This window comes from Chaetodon auriga, chromosome 7 (assembly GCF_051107435.1).
Source record: "Chaetodon auriga isolate fChaAug3 chromosome 7, fChaAug3.hap1, whole genome shotgun sequence".
Classification (NCBI taxonomy): domain Eukaryota; kingdom Metazoa; phylum Chordata; class Actinopteri; order Chaetodontiformes; family Chaetodontidae; genus Chaetodon; species Chaetodon auriga.
Window position 1 is genome coordinate 21858061 of NC_135080.1, and position 21556 is coordinate 21879616.

Here is a 21556-nt window from a genome sequence, read left to right on the forward strand (position 1 = left end):
CCACTGCTTTCTATCTTGGCCTTTTCAATGGAAGGCAAGGGGATGGGATTAAAGTTAAGAATAACATCTTGTCTGTATGAAAACTGTGCATCTTGGATTTTGCTGAAGGTTTGCTCTGTAATATGATCGCTCAGACCCCTTCAGATGGGGGCCAAACTGGAGCCAAATGGAAAATGTAATCTTTCAATACATATACATACATTTCACAAGGGATGGCTGAAATGAAACAAAAATCAAGTTCAGTCAAAAGAGCAATCCTCCCAATGCTAAAATAAAAAAATAGATCACAACGATCCCCCTTTCCTGACCTTCACTCCCACCTATTAATTTCCATACAGTCCCTAACCCCAGTTTATTTACCATGCCAGTTGAACCTAAATGATTGCTTGTGCAAAGAAGTCACAACAGCAAAAGGCTGAGCTCCTAGTAAACAGAAGTTATGAGGGTCAGAAGGTCAGCAGGTCCCTTCATCAGCTTTTGTGAGTCTAACTTCTCAACTCACCAGGGTTCTTGGCTTGGAAGTCTGTCTTGCGTTGCAGTGTTGATGGCAGGTCGTTGAGGCGGAGTGACAGCTGCCTCTTGAAGGGAGAGTTCTTCTGGCTGAGGGCAGGGAATCCTCGGAACGAGCCTTGGCGCACCAGCTGCTCAATGGGAGCGTGGCGGCGAGGGATGGCATGAGGCCCGCCGGGCTCTGGCCGCTCCATGGGGGACGCTGCACCCTCGGGTGGGGAGGCGGTGCCAGGTGGGAGAGCTGGGATTACAGAAGGTTGGTCTGGAAGAGGAAGTGGGTGCGTGGTCATTTCTGTTCAAGGCCTATTACTGTACCTAATGTTAAGTGCCTCCTTGCATTTTACATTTTAAGGACCAACTCACAGTTCCAGCTGTACAAGCAGCACTTGAAAGATAGATCTGAGTATGTGTGCACACTTTTTGAAATATCGTCCTACCCTTCTTCTTGTCCGGCAGCTTGTCATCTCGCTCACTGCTGCTGCCCTGCTGGCTGCAGGAAGAGTTGGCGCGGAAGGAGCCCTCACGCACAAATGAGGTGCGACTGGCGTCAAAGGAAGCCGTCACGCCGCACTCCTTCTCCCTGCGCTGCTTCCTCTCCAGGCAGGCGGCAAAGGCACAGCCAACTGCATGGCTCAGTCTCTCTCCCTGGTGGAGAAAAAACAGTGAATATTAACACACTGTTGAAAGGTCACATGCATACACTTAACCTGGATTGATCAGTTTCAGACCATCGGTGGTCTTCATCGTTGGCTGTGCTGACTGTTTTTTTTCTGTAGAGGTTTTTAGATGTTGATAGGCAACATACGTGATTGACGCTCATGTCAACCTTCACATCAAGGCCGCACACATTCACACAAAATACAGCCATCACAGCGAAGATCGGATTAGGGTGCAATTAACCTCAAATCTCTTCCGCTGTCAACATGAGTCCACGAACCACGGCAAGGAATGCAACTAATTCCAGGCTGCCTTTTGCAATTAATTCCAACTTTTCCACCACCTTTCTGATGCCCTCCCTGCCTTTTATCACTCCTTCTCCCTTTTATAGACAGCCATGACTGCTACAGAGGAGACAGTTCAGTTTAAAATGAGCAGATATAGATATGGCGGAGTGTGGTGGAAACAGAGACAGACAGAGATGGACAGATAACTCCACAGGCTTCTGTCTAATCCCCTCTCCTAATCCCGCAGGTCTGTGCTGCGCTCTCTTCTGTCCACATTAATAATCCAACTCACGGTCTAAGCTGATGAAACCACCATGGGGTTGAAACCACAATGCATCATGACAGCACTGGTTTCACTGCAGTTGTCTTTACATTACAACCTCCTCATCCCAAGGTCAGCCAAATGGAAACAGCAGAGGTTAGACATCACACTAGCTGCAACAGCTACAAAAAATACAAAACAGCTCATCATTTCAGCACTATTTAAAAAAAAAAAAAAAAACCCACAATGTTCAAGACTTTACACAACAAGACAACAGGTATGCTTTACCATAAGATGTATTCAAGTTAAAGGACTGTAAATATCATTTGGCACTTTGAATAAAGTTGCAAAAAATGCAAGTGGAGGTGAAATTGTAACATTCAGGTTCTGTTCCATAAGCACTAAACCCTCATTCAAAATCCTGCTGACTTTTGTAATAACTTAAATAACTAAAACCACAGCCTTGAACGGAGCTTTACTCAACATTATATCATGTGGTTCACTCTACATGTGTAGATAATGACAGTAATATGTTTATTCAGAAATTCTGTCGTAGTAGCAAACACCATTACCCATAATCCTTCAAGCAGGTGAACATTATGAATCAGAGACAAAGACAGAGATTACAGCTAAGAATATGAAACAATCAGATTAGAAGAGACTGTTGGTGAATATTATTGTGGACAAACCCACAAACCCACATTTTCATGGGAGCTGTATTTTTCTATGCTATTATTTGTAGTTCAACTTTATCAAATTCATAAAGGTTTCAACTTCCTCTAGTAACTGCTGTAATGGATACCAATTTGCCTTGTCACATTTATAGACAAACAGGTGACAGAAATGATGAATGAGAGGCTGCATTAAGCTCCCGACGCCGGTGGAACAGAGGCCGGCCTGTACACACGAGCAGATGGAAGGTTCACTCCCCCTCACCGAGTCTTTGAGAGCCATGAAGCAGTGGCACATCCACCGTCTGGTTGTACCATCTCGGCAGATGTAGGAGAAGGCCTTGTCATAGTTACGATCAGGAGCGCAGAATGAAACCTTCTCTATGGTCTGGTCCACAATGAGGTCCTGAGGGAGAAAGAGAGACAAAGATACAGGCAGGTCAGAGAGAATCTGACTTGACAGCTCACACGGTGCAATCAAGTCAATCGAATTGTTCCAGCAGGTAGATTACATCAAATCACATCCGATATGGTTTTGTCTTTCTAACAGCAGCTTCACTTAGTGATGACGGACAGGAAATGCAGCTTCAATATTGAGCATACCAGCTTGTCGACTGATCCAGTACTTGACACACTGCTTTCAACCTCAGTTAACCCCATGAAACCCCTCACACTCCACCCTATTTACATATCCACCAATGACAGAAAAGAAAGTGACTACACAGACTAATGACACTGAACCCTCTTTTCATCTCTGAGATGTTTCCACCACTTGCCCTTCCTTCTATAAAAGGGTTATTCAGCCTGCCTCTGTGTCTATAGTCACTACAGAGGAAACTAAAAGGGGCCCTTCTCTTTCTCTGTGTACATTAAGGGGCCCCCGGCTCACCTCTTTGACTCACCAAAAACAGAAAGAGAAGGAAAACAAGAGGCGAGAGGGACAAGAAAGGGAAGAAAGAGAAAGAGGGTTCACACACTCATCCACTCACTTCCTTCCTCTCCTCCAGTGTCGCCGAAAACAAAGTGAGGGGAGGATGAGGAGAGAGGAAGAGGAGGGGAAAGGAGGAGAAAGAGGTAGAAGTATAACAGTCCATTCATTATCAGCCGGTGCGAAGCAACGTGTGTGTCTGTGCTCATGTGAGGTGTGTTCTTGATACAAGAAAACAGTGTGTGGATGTATGGGTGTGTGTGTGTATGTATGTGGGCAAAGCTGACTCAGATCATGTCCCGACATCACTGAAAAGAAGAATCCCGCACAGCATCATGTGACTCAGAGTGTCTCATCTATGCAGAAGTCTCTCTGCCTTCAGCATGAAAAAAGACTTTACTGTTCCTCTCAACTGAAACTGCATCATGAAGGTCATGCAGAACTGCATCTCTTCTGAACACACACGTATAAACGAAACATTCACCGACTGTGGGAAACCGTTAAATAATGGCTGTGTGGGTGTTATTAGGCGTCCTTGCTAATTCGTAAATGGAGGCTGAAGTGATGAGTGAGAGACTTTCCCACCCTGTCTGTGGCAATCAAGCCCATTCATTCCAGCTGAAGGGGGAAATTGATCAAAACAGCTCCTGAATATAGTTCCATTTTTAAGGCTAAATAATTTCCTAAAACAGCAGGGCACTGTAGTTTTTAAAAGAAGTTACTCAAACGGGAAGACATAGTGCATTTCACAGATTTGGTGCGCTGGTGAGTATTCCAGGCAGCAGGAGGTTGTTTGTGGGATTGACTCAAAATAAACTACAGTGCCCATGTTCACCTTAATAAAAGAACAGTCATGTAACAGTGCGGCTCATTGATGTATTTTTACTGTTTTTTGAACACCAATGGAGCTCTATGGCACAGAGGAAGAAGATACATCAGGCTTTGGCTGCACAAATAGTACTTGTTAGTGGGATCAGTTCAATATTGGTTTGGGGATTTGCTGACAATAAGAAAAATATATATTATTACCAGGCTTATCCTTTAATATGTTTGATGAGATACATCACTGAAAGAAAAACAGGGGGGGGAGATTAGCGGGAGGGGGAGAGAGGAGGAGTGGGACTGAGGGATTGGGAGAGGTGAGGTCATGTGTGTGGCCTCTAAACATAAAGGAGAGGTAGAGAGAGGCTGCTCCACTGGGCTCGCTCTCTCCTCTATTCTCTGCTGCTCTTTACTCTGCTCTGCTTTCAATAGAGCTGCACTCGCTCTGTAGGAGGCCTGCCTAGCCACCAGACACCCCTCAAGTGCATGTGTGTGTGTGTTTACTTGATCTTCCCTCCCCCACTAAGCATCTTCAGCAAGACACCATGAGTCACATATGTCAGCTCTGCAATACACACACACACACACACACACACACAGAGGCCCAACTAGCCTGGGAGCATCAGGACATTAGATGCAGGGTGGATCCTTCTGTTGTTAGCCTTGAGGTGGCATCATCAAACTGGGACAGACTGACACTTTAGCTGGGGGTCTGAGGACGGGATGTGTGTCTTAATTGAATGTGAAAATATAGACGATAAGCCAAGAGCATCAGAGAGCTTGAGGAGACAATTCTGTCCTCTTTTGACCTGTGTGCTGTGTACTGTACATGACAGGAGGACACATACAGTTTTTCCCTCCTTGTCCTACTTGCCCAGTGAGTGATGAGGTGGATAGAAAGGGAAGACAGAGAGGAGGACGAAACTTGGGAGCAGAGGTGGCACACATGAAAAAAAAAAAGTGCTTGCTTACCTTAGTTTTGTCATCCACCACCCTGAGTCCATCTGCTGAAACCCACAATACTGCCTTGACTGTCTTTTTCCCACTCTGGAAAGACATAAAAGTAGTGGAAGCACAGTTAATAATCTAAAACTTAAGGGCCAAGTGACCAAGTTGCACAGTAAATGTATGTCAGCCATTTGCACATGTCAAGAGATCAACAAGCTACTCGCATGTAAAGCCACTGGTGGTTACTACTACTTTACTACTACTGGTGGTTATGTAAAGTCATCGTTACATCCTCACAGCAGATGAGGTAGTGGTGGGTTACGAGTGGAGAGGCGGGCAGAGGTAAAAACTGTGCCAGCTGGCACTGAGAATCATTTCTCCAGAGGAGGGCACCAGGCAGAGCTAATAACAAGCTCAGCATGGGCCGGGCTAAAAATACATGTGCTAAAAAAGCAACGACTCCATGCGAGTGTGGAGGTGTGTGTGTGTGTGTGTGTGTGTGTCTGTGTGTGTGTGTGTTCATGTGTGTTTGTGTGCGTAAGTAAGGGAAACAGAAAGCCGGCGCACTGCAGGAAACGGCTTTGAAACCCACAGCGAAGCGACAAGGAGCCTCAATTTTTGCATAATCCCACTGAGAGGAAGACAGAGGGAGTGAGAATAGAGGTGAAGAAACTGTGAGCGATGGAAGGAAAAGGGAGGAGAGGAAAGCTAAATGGAAAGGCGGAGCGGGGGAATCAAAAGAAAATGATAACTTTGGTGTAAAGTTTTCAGTGCGAGAAACTGCAGAGAGGCAAGAACGAGCTGCTAACGAAAGATGCTGAGTTAGATGAAAAAAAAAAAAAACAGAGTTGATCCACCATGGAGAATCAAAAGAGAGAAACAAATGAAAGGAAATGGTGGTGAAAATAGACGGAGACAAGAGCCAATGCATGAAACATTTCTCCTGCTCGCATTAAACCGGCTGTGACTCAGTTCACTCTCAGATTTTCTGACAAGTGCTTCCTTTTGTTGCATTCTTACCACAGGAACCAGGTTCAGGATGAGTGTACGCTGAATATAGAAAATGTGCTGCTCTGCTCTCTGTTGGGCGACCTGACTATAGATGAAAGTCGAGTTTAATTCCAGTTACATCGAGCTCACAGATGTGAAGAAAGTGACACAGACTCCTGTTGTCTTCACTGCAGAGTGTGTGTGGCTGTCTGACACTGGCCAGTCTGTGTCACTCTGTTCACACGCTCCCAGTCCGAATCCAGCTTCCCAGGGGGGCAAACTGTGTGTGCCTCAGTGTGCCTTTCTGTGTTTATGTTAGGCCAGATCTCATTTTCTGCTCTCTTGGGCGTAGTGGGATCAGACGGATATAAAGACTGATGAGCAGACAGACAGACATATGGAATGAGACTCACCAGGGAGGGCAAAGAAGGAGATGAAAGTGGTAAAGAGGAGAAAATAACAAGGCAGGGGATGTTTCTGCACAGAGTATTGAGTGTGTATTTGTGTGTGTGTGTACTCCTTTGGTCGATACTTTGGTGCGTGAGTTCTGTAGAGCTGGGTCTGTAATGAGCTCCAGTGCAGTCCGGTGTGCATCCGTGGGTTTTGTATTTGCAACCGCTTCGACAGAACAAAGAGAAGCTCCAGCACTGCAGCAGGGGAGGTGTGTGCGTCAGTGTGCGTCCGTGTTTGTGTGTGGGATACTTACAACTTTTAGCTTCTTCACTGCCTCCTCACACACATGCATCCCTCTCGATTCCTCCACCTCGACCAAGCCCAGGTACTGCAGACAAGAAAGCAGAGATATCAGCAGCCGAAACAAACCAGATGCTGAATGTTTGTCTCTGTTTCACTCTTCATGTAACCTTCACTGCAATCAAGCAGGCTGAGCTGAACTAAACAAAAGAAAGGCACAGAGTAACATAAAAGCAAGCAAAGTCTCATCACTTCCCATCAGTATTTCTATAAGTGGCAGCCAAGCAGTTAATAAGCATCCATACTAGATTTACAGCCACATGTTGCTGCAGATAATAAGGACAGAGAGAGACGACTGTAATAATTTACAGCCTCACATTCCCTTTTGTTGTCTCTCCAGTGTTCTGCTCTGTGGTGTACAGAGAGCCCAAAGGGACACAATTAAAGCTCCCAGCAGCTCTGCTCTAGTCAGAAGCCAAGTGGCGTGGAAAGAGGAAGACAAGCTTTTAGAGTTTTAGGGAGAGCTCTGAGTTGAGGGGAGGTTGGCCCCTGAGCTGAAATATCTGTTGTAAACAATAAGTGGAGCAGATTTATGAATGACATTTTGTTTTTTTTAATGATAGAAAAGTTGCCTGTTTTGAGCACCCAGAAAACAGTCAGTTTTCCAAGATTGACTTGACAAGCTGTTGCTGTGTCATAAGCTGCACCAATCGCAAAAGCAGAAAATGATCAGTATCCAGAGAGAGAAACCTCCCTTTCAGCTCAGAGGGCATGATTAGCCATTAGCAACTAGCGATCTGGTCAGAACCCTGGATTTTAATAAGACAGCTCACACTCTTACTGTGTGTTTCTGACTGTTTAATCAATATTGCAAATGTTTACCAGGCTCTGTCATCAGTGCTTTGCTGATCAGCTTCATGTGAGCGACTTGGTGACAGCTGATGAGATGGAAAATTCACCATGTTGTTATATTTAGATTTATATATATATATATACGAGTTTTTGCACTTGGGTAGACATCTAGCATAATATCTAGTGTCTGGTGTATTTTGATTCATGCTAATGTTACAAATGTAATATCCACAATAACAGGACTTCTGTCTTAAATTTAGCAGCAGACAAACAGGAGTTTCATATATGCTAACATGATGTTAGTGGGTGGGAAATAGTGAGAAAACAATGCTTTCTTTCCTCTGGTGCAGCTCAGCAGCTCTCGAAGAGGCATTAGTAGTCCATGACACGTGAATACTTTTGAAGTGAAAATGGAGAGAAGGCAGAGATGTGAGGGGAAAAAAAGATGAAGAGGGGAATATGGAGGGAAGAAAAGCTACGATAAAGAGGCTGAGAGGCTTTTTAGTGCCATCATACCTCGATGTAAAGCTCCAATGCTCCACTTCATTGCCCATCTCATCGCAAACTATGTGGAGCATTACCATCAGGACCATTTTCCATTAGAACTGTATTTGTCTTTTGCTTCTGGATTCTCCGTCCAACCTGCAGCCTGTCTCTCTTCTCGCCTGTCTTATCCAGCTCTATATCGGTCTCCCTCTCTCATTTCATATCTCACAATGTCTCTCCATCCCCTCTGTGTGCCCTCATCCCTCACCCTGTCATTTCCCATGGTCTCCTTCATCTGTATCTCCACCTCGATGTCATTCCTCCTCTCTGTCCTCCAGCTCTTACTGTCATTGTCTCTCCAGCTCTTCAACAAATGACTTTGGCTCTCAGCGGTAGGCATACGGTACACACTCAGACTGATGCTGGTTATCAGTAAATTGGGCCATCAATAATGCCTCTTATTGCATATGAGGCACTCAGCTGAGAGCTAAGCATCTGTGCTTTAGTTATTACATGGTTTCTATAAGGATCAAACGTTCTTCAGTCTCACCACTCTAAGAATGTTTTTGACACGACTATATAAACAGCAAAAGACACAAAACGGTGCCATTTTTGCATGATAGGCTATTTTCATGATGAGATGGACATCTCATACTAAGTCTTTTAAAATCTGTTTAAAATTTGTTTTTGAAGGAAACAGAAAACGTTTGCTCTCTCGCTGAAAGTTAGATAAGAAGAAGATACCACTCTCATGTGTGTACACTGAATATGCAGCCACAACCAGCAGCCAATTAGCTTAGCTTAGCACAAAGGCTGAAAAACGATGTAGCAGCTAGCCTGGGTCTGCTCACAGCTGTAAAAACCATGCAGTTTGTTAAATAATGATTACCTTTAAACAGAGCCAGGCTAGCAGTTCCCTCCTGTTTCCAGTCTTCATGCTAAGCTAAGCTAATGACCTCAGGGCTCCAACTCCACAGACAGACATGAGAGTGATATCAATGCTCTCATCTAACTTGCAAGTGAACTTTCCAAACCGCCTTTATATAAAACAAAAATAAACCAATCATTAACAGATATGTACATGTATCCTTTACGTACATCACAGCTTCTAGCCAAATCTTGGACATACATTTAAAAAAAAATAAAAATATATATTTTATACCAGATGTAAATTACAAGGGTGTGATGCTACATTGCTGTTATATAACAGACCTGCATGTATGAGGTGTAAATAGAGCATCTCAGAGGGCTTTGTCCAGAGGGTTTGCTCTTCTGTGATGTTCAAGGATAAAGTGCTGGATAAATAAGCATCCAGAGCACCTGTTGTTGTTCAGCAACCTTATGCAGGATGCACTGACATGAGCTGTGATAAATGCACTGTTTCATTTGCCCTTTTGTGTAGCCCTCTGATTTATCTAGCTGACGTAGTATATACACAGAGTCAAGTTACTCCTCCACTGCAACTGAGAGGCAACTGGCTAACATACATTCATGACCTTCAGACAGTCATTAGACCTTTTTATTAACAGAATGTTATTTCTAGTGCCCTTTTTTATACGGACACATCTTAATGAGGCAAAATGATAGTGTTTATCATGATTATGTCAGTCATATTGACATCGTACAGGAAAAAAATCTCTGCGGCAGAATTAAAATATGACTGCTACATTATACTGCTCAAGTCCCGTGCCGCACCAGCTTTGGCTACTCACCCGAACAGGGAAGTTACATTTGCCCTTTCGCACAGCCTCCTCGTCAGCCTGCCACTGATGCGGTCTGCTGGCCTCCGGCACATAAGTGGGCTTCTTCCTCCTCAGGCTCTGACGAAGCTTGTTCATCTCCGGGGTCACGTGCTCCCTGGTACTGTGGACACAGAAAGGGATGTTGGTTTAGTTGTGCAGCACAGCCCAGAAGGCCACAGGTTAGCTCCGCAATTTGTGACTCCCGTTAACTCACACAAAAGAAACACACAATACAAACAGCATTCATTGACTCTCAATGTAACAGTAAGGCTCATTAAAAGCTAATTAAATGCAACAGTGTCCAACTATATTTTCAAGAAATGCTGCTTAAGAGCGTTGCATAAGAAGCTCTAGTCCTGTGTTTCATATAGGATTATGAGTGAAGAGGGATGGATTTCATTGATTAGCTCAAGCTCATTATGCAGTAATCATCCCTAACAAAGCAGTCAGTACATTAGCGTCTGAAACACTTCCGGCCATGATGCTCCATTGATTCTCCATTCAGAGACAGGCTGTACAAATCACACAGGTAGAACGTTAGTGCTAATGAACATAAAGCATAGAGCATGCTTTCATCTCTCCAAGAAACATCAAGAATGCTGAGCGAATACTGATCAGCACACATACACACGTGCATACCCGCCAATCCTCCTCTGAACACACACAATCCTCTCTGTGCTGCTTAATTAGACCATTCAGCCCGCTGGCCTGTTTAGCGATGCTAATTTCCCAGCATAATGAAACATGACGCCATCAAAACATGACCTGTTTAAAAATGATAATTACTGTTTTCATTCCTCCACAGTCACATCCCCCCTCGGCAGAAGATACACACATCTCTCCTCCTGTGCATCCTTTGTCCTTATCAAGACTGAATTAACCAGCTTCCCAAGTTTTAAATTTGACTTCACTGTTTCTCTTTCTCACTTTGTGTCCACTCCATCCAAACCAGACTCTTTTCTCTACATGTCCTTTACTTCTGAGGCATTTGTCTGCCACTGGTCTGATAAGAGACACAGCAAAGGGCAAAGAAATGATGTCACTGCAGAGGGACAGAAGACGTGCTTATCTTTGTCCCTCTCTACTTTCATGAGTAAAGAGCATACTTGTATTATTTTCTTACCGTCTGGTTGCCCCATGAATCGTCATCCTGGCTATAACAGGGTGTGGAAGCACACAAATATCACACTGAAGATATGTAATGTCCATACGTAAACAGTGATCTGTACACTGAAGGGAAGAAATCTTCTCTCTGCTCTGCAACATGCAGGTCAGGGTTTACACTCAAATATATATACACACAGGCACATCACTTCTCATAATCACTGCTATGTAACTGGAAATGGGCGCCAAAGACTGGTGTGCCGGAAACCTCTGCAAGCAGACGTCTTCGTCCGTCTCACACACACGCTCAAACGTGTGTGTAATGCAGAGTATTTAAATGCAGCAGCTCGAGTGGCTTTACCCATTTCTGGCATGTGAAGCATGCGTCCTCTGCCAAGTGCAGGCCCACACACACACACACACACACACACACACACACACACACACACAAGCCCTTCTGCAGCTCGATGCACACATGTCGAGGCTTGTGCCTGTCGTTTCTGGGCAAAGCGCCAAATGACGGGCACCTGGCTGGCACCAGTGCTGCTGGAGCAGGTGTGAATGTGTGTGTGTGGGGGGGGTAAAGGCTGGTGCGTAATATCCCACAAGGGAGGCGGAGGAGGGAGTTATGGGGGACAGGGTGGGGGAAAGGAAGTACTGGTTAGGGAATACAGAATGCCCTGTAACTGCCCTCATATGGTTTGGGACAGTGGGAGAGGAGGAGGGGGCTTGAGTGAATAGGACTGTCATCTGATGCCAAGAAATGAAGTCATTTGGACCAAAGGTACCGGGACATGTCAAAAACGACTGGAAGAAGTGCAGGAATGAAGAAATGAAGTGAGAAAATGAGAAAATGAGTGCTGTAACATACAATTATCCTGCCGATCATACAGCGGTAACAAAATGGAAATGTATGGGGGTTTGGTGGTGTGACAGCAAAAATATCAGAAAGATGAGAGACTAAAAGACAGATCAACAAACTTCTTTATTAACAAAATCAAATTACCTCTTTTCTATTTATCCTGCTCGTATCATTTGTGATCAAATGTATAATTAAGAAGATACCATGGAACACATTTTCTATTGTTAAGTGATGAGAGGTCGAGCTCTTAAATGTTTCAGATTAAATCTAGCATCACAAATATTTTGGCTGCTCAAGAAATGTCATGACAAATTTATTATGTCCTTTCACTGTAAGATTGCATTTCCAGAATGTCTGTTTCTATTAAAAAGTTACCAGTAATACTGATGTAGTCAGTAAGTCTGCCAGGAACTACCAGCAACTCGTATATTTTGAACGCTCAAAGCAAAGCTTAAAAAGATTGAAAGTTTGCAAAGAATCTGAAATATGTAAAGAAATGAGGTGGGAAAATTAGCAATGTGATGCGCCCAATTATTGTGTTCAACATCCATCAGACATCATGTTTTAATAAAATTGAAATACAAGGGGGACAAGTGGTTTGACACAAGGTTTAACAAGCCAGCTGGCTAGAAGGACGATAGCAGAAAAAGACAGACAAAGCAACAATACAAGGAAACTTAGCTTCAAGAGGGTAAGCAAAGCAATGTTCTGATTTACAAACATCCAGCGAAGTATGTGGCATGACATGAGGGTGGAAATGATATCATGTCTGTGTCTTAAAGCAAAAAACTGGAAAATTGGCTTACTCGCTTTCTTGCCAGAGAGTTAGATGAAATTTCCCAGAAAATGTCAAACTGTTCTTGATATACTTCTACACATTTAAAATGTCTTAATGTTTTTGTACAGAGCTGGCTGTTTGCCCTGTTTCCAGGCCTTATGCTAAGCTAAGCTAACCTGTCACTGGCTGTAGCTTTAGGATGATATGAAAGTGGTGTCAAACTTCTCATCGAACTCCACCAGAGAGCGAATTTTCTCCCTGTAATGTCAACATGGAGGACACCTGTTGAAGACGTTTCTTTCATTTACACAGACAGATGACACAAAGTCCATATCAGTATCATGGCGGCAAGACATAAGAATATGACTAAGCCATACTGTAGTAAAAACAAGTCAAGTCCTTCTCTTGCTGAGCAGCACAGTGTGAAATCAACAAAAATCTGGTAGTAAACAGTCTTCAATGGAGACACATTAGGGTGGAGACATTACCCAGCATGCAACATGTCAAGGCCTTGCATAGCTGTGACCTCACCCTGCACAACAAGAACCATCTGCACGATGAAAAAAAAAAAGACAAGGGACAGACAGAGGGGGTGGGCAGGCAGGCAGGCGGGGATGGAAAACATCAAAATAAAGCTATAAATCAATGGCACAAACGAAATCCCGCTCTCGTCATAAACCCACGCAAAACTCTTCAGCACTTCAGCACAGACTACACAAACAAGAGGCCTGATGCCAAAAAACACATAGTTGCTCCCCATCCAGTGTTTGAGTTAGCAGCCATCTGGAACATATTGTTGCCGAGGAGATGGCAGGAGAGACGACTTACGATCATGTGAAGTTATGTCGTAGACTTTCAAGTTAGTTCACCCAAGCTGACCTCCCTTCATCACAGCTTCCTTCTCCTGTTCCTCCCTATGCTTCTTCTTCGCTGGTGTTTATACTCCACATCTCCTCTTTGTGCTGTTCTTGTCCAAAAGGTGCAGCGACGGATGCAAAAATGGGCCTGGAGCTAAATGTCTGCAGCTCTGGTGATGTGAATGTGAGGAAATGGGTTTAGCAGGGGTGAATTTAGCAAGAAGAGTTCGCCTACGCATACAGACTAATAAAATGCGGGGGGAAATTTTTTTGCTCCAGCTTATTAAGTTGGTATTTTAACCGTTAGTAGGTTGGAACAATTGTTATTAACAATGAGGGTTTGTGTGTTTTTTTAATATTGGTAAAATCAGTATATTAGCATTTTATATAAAGTGTTACAAAGTTAATATAAATGTCATTTTGTATTCTTAAGTGTGTGTGCGTCACCGCTCTATTACCTCCACATAATCTATGTTAAGACTGCATGAACTCATGTGTGTCCAGCTGTGCTTCGTGCTTGCCAGATGTGAGTCTGATTGATATCTTTGGCACTTTCCCTCTCTTTCACACACACTCATGTTCCTCCCTGATCCAGATGTTCTGTGTTCAACGAGCGGCTCAGAGATTTTGGAAAAGCGGGACACACTCCTCCCTCACACTTCTTCTCAACCAGATGCTCGCGAAACACACCTCGCACGGGGAGGGAGACGGAGGAGGAGGAGGGGTGATGTGCCACACACGCACTTAGACGTCACACAAACACACACAATGAGTCATTGCCACCTTGCATTACGGTAAGCCATATTTCTGTGCAGCTCCGGAGAGACAAGGAGGAGACAGCGAGAGGTGGAGCAAGCATCCAAGTGTGTGTGTGTGTGTGTGTGTGTGTGTGTGTGTGTGTGTGTGTGTGTGTGTGCATGTGTGTGTGTGTGTGTGTGTGTGTGTGTGTGTGTCTGACAGCAAGGGATTGTCTTGGCTTAGTCATCACTGAGCTGACCACTTTACATGGACACGATGTACCTCTCTGTGTTTCCTTCTCTGTGCTGAGTTGAATTGGAGTTGTGACTGACTGACTGTGCAGCTGAGATGCTGGTGTGTTTTGCCAAAGCATCCAGGGTGACTCAGAGTACATCTAAAGTCATCGTGGAAGAAAAAGCATCAAAGGTCAGAATTAACACAGCTGCATACAGTGCAAAATGATTGCTTACTGTTTCAGGACACAGACTACCTACATACTGAAGACAAGCCTTATGTTTTATGGCTTGCTTATGTAAACCATTTCTCATATATATCTATATATATATATATATAGATATATGTTGCAGACACTGGCATATCTTTAATATATTTATGATGCCTGCTTTTTTTTTTTTTTTGGTTTTGTATGCCCCATCAGTACCACAAATACAAAGCCTGTAACATGTAAGACCCTCATGTAGGATGCCCCAGCTCAGCCCACACAAAGGCTCTCCTCCACTCATACTAAGACCAGCTTTAAATATCCCTCCAATGGTGACTCATCTCTGGGCTAATGTGAGACAATAAACAGTTATCTGGTTAATAGAATTAAATCAAAAACGCATTGGACCTAGGCACGTTATGCTGACACACTCTCACACACACACACACACACACACACACACACACACACACACATAGAAAACTGACCCAGTTTCTGGGCTCTGCAGACTTCAACTGACAGTGAATGACCCGGATAGAGACACTGACTGTTTCTATCATCCAAAACTGTCTCGCTCTTCCTCTCTCTCTGTCTCTCTCTCTCCCTCTCACACACAGACACACATACACACACACGGCAAGTGGCAGGTGGTTTGCGTTTGTGTGTGTGTGATTAAAAAATAAAGGGGTGTGACGTCGGGAACATAAACCAGGGCACTTGTGTTTAGACTGAAGCCTGACCCAGGACAGGATGGCCTTATTTATTGCAGTGGCTGTGAGGATGTGTAGAAGTGTGTATGAATGTGTGTGTGTGTGTGTGTGTGTGTGTGTGTGTGAGAGAGAGAGAGAGAGAGAGAGAGAGAGAGAGAGAGAGAGAGAGAGAGAGAGAGAGAGAGAGAGAGAGAGTGACAGACAGCGAGATTCGTGCTGTGGGTTCATGTAGGGTTTGTATTTGGCATATAGACTAGATAGCCACTGCTACATACACAGACGCTCACATAACACATAAGGACAGCTCAGTGTGGAGCGAGACCAACAGCCTTGCAATCTTTGTTATCAGCAGTTAGGAGAGAATATTGAAACCAATTTCAACAGAGTTGTAAAACTTATGACTCGACTCAGACTCAAAAATAAGAACTACTGTGAGACTTGACTTAACTGGAGACTTGCTAAATAAGCAAAAGTCAAAAGACTCATATTTCTATCCACTAAAATCCCGGAAAAATAGAAAAAACAGAAAAGGCAACATTCAACAGTTCTTGGAGACCTGAATATGAAATTATTAGCGTAACAATTACTTAGTGATGAGAAAACACTTGAAAGAAAAAGTTTAATGTCCTGATTTGCAAACATCTAGCAAAGTATGCGGCATGACATGTGGGTGAAATTGATATCATGTCCGTGTCTTACAGCAGAAAATTGGAAAATTGGCTTACTCGCTTTCCTGCCAAGATCTGAAAGACTTGCATCTTGACTTGCAAAGTTCCAGAATGACTTTAGGATTGATTTTGTCCTCCAAAACACTTAAGAAACACCTTTGGTTGCAGGTTTTCTAACCAATCTCTACTAAACACACAAAGATCAAATAATCAATGTTCTTATCTGACTTTTCTCAAGATCACAAATAAGCATAATCCCCAAAGGCAAATTTGGACAAAATCTTGAAACTTATTTAAACCCTCAGAAGAGTTTCATCCTTTTAAAAAATAGCATCAAACACAACTGATTAAAATGTGGTCTGTAACTCCGCTGCTGATGCTGATCATCACACAAACAAGTCAGACTGTTTGCAGAGCAGACGGGCGGTGAGCTGAAATTTTCCACGTCAATATCATGGCTGGACAACGACACAATCCCATAAATCATTCAATCACTTCATCAATAAATAATTTCCACATAAACAGAGGAAACATTACAGCTGAAGTATGAACCAAAATGCACAGTCTGTGCCGGGGCTGCCTCATATGAGCCATCTGAAACACAAACACTCTTGGGTGCAGCAGGTACAGTGAGCAAATGTAAAGACGCCTCTGTAGCAACAGCACATACAGATCACTCGAGAGCTGTACACGGCACAGTGTGTAGGAGGCCTAGGAAGCATACTTTTCTGTGTGAGGAGGCAAACACAGCTGCATCCGTAATGGTCCTTTCTGTCCAGATTAGGAGTGTGTGTGAGCCTGTACACACTGATGTGCAGCGACAGCTGAAGCAGAGCCATGTGTTTAACCATCAGCCTGGCACCCACTGTGACTATTGTCTCTATCACTCTCTCTCTCTCTCTCTCCTTCCTTCACACACACACACACACACACACACACACACACACACACACACACACACACATATGCCTTAGCTTGCTATATAAACTAAGATCACTCCATAAAAAGGGGTCGGTGGGTTTGTTTATCTCTCTCTCATTGGAATTCAGGAGTGATCCACAATCCATAGTAGTGCAGTTTTTATGCAGTGCTCACACTGGAGAACTGGTCAGTGCTGTTCATAACAGCAAATAGCATGAAACAGTGGTATGTCCTTGAATGATTTTCCATAATGTAAATGCATGAGTGCATTATATATGAAGTCAATTCTGTCTGTGTGCAGTAAACTTCCCAATGTGTTTCCTGGACCGTGTGTAGGGTTTGACAAATTTGACAAAGAGAAAGCAAAGGAGAACGAGAATAGAAGACATAAGAGACATTCACTGTCTAACTTTATGTCATCTGACTCAAGAAGGCTGCAAACGTGACAGAGATCTGTCAGGGCAAAGCAAGGCCACTAAGAACATGGAGGAAACGCATCAGTGACTCAAGCAGAAACAAACATGACGTTCTATTTATAGTGTTTCTTCAGTTATTAACTTGATGAATTCATTTCTAACTGGACTGACACAATTAACGAATGACACATTACAGTGACAGTAATATTTTCAGGTGGCGACTAACACTCATGATGAATAGGTTCTTTTACTGCCGTTTGCTTTGTCACACGCAACATGTTTGCTCATATTGATTGTCGTGTACAACCATAATTGTCACAGAGCTATGGTTTCTCATTAGTGTCTACAAGACGGATTGGAAGTTAAACGAACTAAAAGGAAGACAAGTGTGTGTGTGTGTGTGTGTGTGTGTGTGTATGTGTGTGTGTGTGCGTCTGTGGTGTATCACAATGTCAGCATGGTTGCGTACAGATGCCAATTAGCTTGACGTTGACTGGCAGACGCACACAAGCACATCCTGTCCTTCCTCTGACCCTCTAATGCAATATGATCTTTCAGGGGGGTTTCTGGACAGGGTGAAGTATTACAGAAAGCCGTCCTAATGTAATTATAGGCATTGTGTGTCTGAGTGTGTGCGTGTGTGAGAGAGAGAGAGAGAGTGTGCAGGCTGGTGGTCATCTTGCATAATGAGATTGAATGGCCCCTGTGACTCAGGCGTGGGAATTCAGCACATTACTACACCAACAGCAAATGGAGGTGAGAGAGGTGTTGTCATCGTGACAATGATCACATGACCGGATGAAGCGGTGACTCAACCTGCTGATCCAGGATCAGTTCTGTCACCGTCACTTTGTTCTGAAATCAAAACATGTCTGCAACAAGTGACTCATGGTCACAGATGGAAGAGGGAGACCTTGCACATGGTGAGGGAAAGATTCAAAATATGAGATTTGGAAATTCAGTTCAAGGCTGTTAGCAGCCAGCAGGGACTTATAGATAGTGTAGATCAATTTTAAGTTTCCTGTGTTAGATGGGAAATGTCTGATCTTCAGATCTTCAGTGGGAGCCTTGGACACACAAAACTTTGTCTCTTTTGCTGACACTTACTTGAAGTTGAAGCACAAGCCAGCTTTATTCCAGTTTTGGTCTTATTTTCATCAATAATTTCTCTCACTTCCAATAACTTTGTAATCTGGGAATACAGAGACATCACTATATCGAGAAGAATGAGCAGCCAGACGATCAAACAGGTTTACAACACGCTAACAGCTAACAGTTCAGCCAGATTGTCTCTCTAATTGGAGGTACGTGAAATATCAGTAAAACTGTGATGGATGTTAAGTTTGCATAAACTGGTGCTTTGTTTAAAATAGGTTTCTTGTCCAGTCTGACCTCTTTTAAGCAATGTTCCTGAGGAAGAAAAGATACACTCACTGTTTAACTTTATTGTCAGCAAATAACTGAAAATCCAGCAGCACACCAACACTAAGAAACTTAATTTATTTTGATTTAAATGGGAGGAAACGGCACTGCAAAGACTTTTCTTGATATATCTGACTCAAGAAGGCTGCAAACTTGAGAAAAAATTGTCACAACTGAGGTAAGGGCACTAAGAGCTTGGAAAAAAGTGACTCAAACAAACCATAATAAACATGATGTCCTTTTTACAATGTTTTTCTTGCAATTACTTCTTCATCAATAAATAAGATTTTTTTTTCCTGAATTCAGTTCTAACTGAAGTGTCCCAATTTCTAATAACAGATTGAGGGAAGGGTGGTCCCTCAGAAAAGTGAACTGGAATCAATTAGCACCGAAACACTGCGCAGAGGTTTGTAATACAACTCTGCAAAGTTATTCCATTGTTGTAATCCCATTATTTCATTTTCCATAGAAGAAATAACAGTAGATATTGGGCATAAACATTACACAGTAATTCACCAGGACTGTACACTCGCATGCAGCCACTGCAGCATTTTGCTTCATGATGAGGCATTGCATTGCAGCAAAAGCTGAGTCAGGTGCAACTTTTTTGCTGGGCAACCCTGCGTTTTTTTGGTCCCCTGCATCAGCTCCCCAGCTCTAACAACAGACTTGCTCCAACAGAAATGATCCTTTAAGTTCACTCTGCATCACATTAAACTAAAATGTAAAGCAAACAGACAGAGAGAGAGAGAAGTCAGTCTTGACACTTCAGAGTCAAATAGTTGGACTTGCTATAAGTTAATTGACATCCTTTAGACAAGATAAGTAAACTCAGGAAAGTGAAATGAGATGTCAGCACTGTGAAGATGGATAGATCCAGGAAGCAGCACAGGTTTCCAGAGACGCCTCTTGTCATGGTTTGACTATAGCTAATGGAGATTTAGTGGCATTTACATCTTGCTCACACTTTTAAACAGACACAATATCATGCTTAAAGACACAATAACACATGGGCTCACTCTCCTAACTTTCCACATGCACATGCAAATCATGCAGTGCACACATCATGTTCTTGTTCTTCCTGCCTCAGGAGGGAAGTCTGGCAAAACTTGGGAGTCTGAGAAAAAACCCTGCAATTAAAATTATCTGCTTCCCAGTCTTTTCTGGGGATTTAGCTGGGAAACTTCAAGTGAAGCTGTATTAGCTCTGCAGATAGAGAGTGTGAGGCCTAGGAGAAGCACATGTGCTTCACATACACACACACAGACATATATATGCATACACACATGCACTGTCACATCAACAACAGGAAACACACCCATGCACAAACAGCTCCTACACCTATTATCCTCCTCCTCCAGGCTTATCACGTTGCTGTGTCACTGCCCCTCCTGCCACTGTTTCAATTCCCACCCACCCAAGTTAAGCCTGGAGATCATTGTCTGTGTGTGTGTGTGTGTGTGTGTGTGTGTGTGTGTGTGTGTGTGTGTGTGTGTGCGTGTGTATGTTGCAGCTTGTTTCTGCAGGACATGCTTGTTTCTGCAGGACAACCTGTTTCCTGTCTCATCATTTTTGTAACAACAGGTATTCTTGTTCTTGTTCAGCGTATACATCATTGCATACATTGCATTTGTGCATAAAAGTCTGTGCACGCTTGAATGCGCTCATACCTGTGCACGCGTGTGCATGCATGTTTGTGTATCTTTGTGCATGTGTGTGTGTCTGAATGGGTTCCAAGACACAAAAGGAAGGCAGATTAACATAACAATATCCAAATCCCCCTCTGCCCTTGGAACAGCAGGCAAAGAGGGCACAGACCACACTAGCTTTATGTTTGATTGTGTGTGTCTGTATATGCATTCAATGTGTATGGCATGTGTGTGCATCCATGTCAAAGTATGTCCATGCCAGCGTGCATGTGTGTGTCTACAACTGTGACGGGAAGTGTGCGTGTGTGTATGTGGAAGCTAATCTAAACACAGTGCAGCGAGGCGTGAAGTGGAGCAGTCTAGTCGATATGCTCCAGTATCATATTGTCATGCTGTGTTCCCACTTTGTATTCCCTCCTATCAGTCTAGACCAGTGCCACAGGCCAGCTTATCACATGTACAACATCTCTGATATCACAGAAAAGAGCCCGGCACAATTTCATCTCCTCAGTGAGAGATGAGCCTCAGAAGCCGGAGACATTATAGAAAAAGTTGATTCAAGCCACGAGGCAATTCACGCCAATGCTCCAAAGCTCCACATTTGCCACTAACTGCCACTTAGTGGCAGTGGTAGAGCTGTCCTTCTCGATTATATAATCAAAAGGGCAGGGTGCGAAAAGAGAGGGAGGAAAAGGAGCGGAAGTGTTCAATTCGGGAGAGAATTTAAGCAAACCAGTTCCTTCCTCCAGCCTGACAAGGCTTGGGAACACAAGGTAAAACGGGTGTGTGGCAGGTGTACATGCGCACACATATGAACATATCTACTGTATACATGCACACAAAAACATGTGTCAGCACTAAGGCTATGCAAGAAAAAAATGTTGGGCGTTTGAATCAATTTAGCAGTTTAATCTCTTCCATATGGGCATGGGGGCTAATGCATCTGCTAAGGCTATTAGCCGCTATGAGCCCTGTGGATACAGGCTGGACTAGACCTATTATCAGTTTGGCAGTGACTGAAAATACCACCGTAGCCAATAACCCAACAACAGCAGCAACAACAACAACAACAACAAACCACAGCTATCACTATGACAAAAACCCCATTGACCTCTAAAGAGCTTGCAGATTTCTTCTGTTC

General features: G+C 43.5%; 1 protein-coding gene across 4 annotated transcripts in view; it reads right to left on the minus strand.

Moving 5' to 3' along the window:
• numbl (NUMB like endocytic adaptor protein) overlaps positions 1-21556 on the minus strand; it is a 53075-nt gene that overhangs the window by 4817 nt on the left and 26702 nt on the right. For 2 of the 4 annotated variants that reach the window (XM_076734510.1, XM_076734509.1), the window contains exons 2-7: positions 9819-9969; positions 6782-6856; positions 5110-5184; positions 2653-2793; positions 948-1155; positions 503-772 (exon numbers count right to left, since the gene is read on the minus strand). In XM_076734510.1, coding sequence (XP_076590625.1) covers positions 503-772; positions 948-1155; positions 2653-2793; positions 5110-5184; positions 6782-6856; positions 9819-9944 — 895 coding nt within the window. In that variant the 5' untranslated portion in view covers positions 9945-9969. Of the gene's footprint in view, positions 1-502; positions 773-947; positions 1156-2652; positions 2794-5109; positions 5185-6781; positions 6857-9818; positions 9970-10971; positions 11179-21556 lie in introns of those variants that run through there. The other 2 variants (XM_076734507.1, XM_076734508.1) reach the window with 2 other exon arrangements.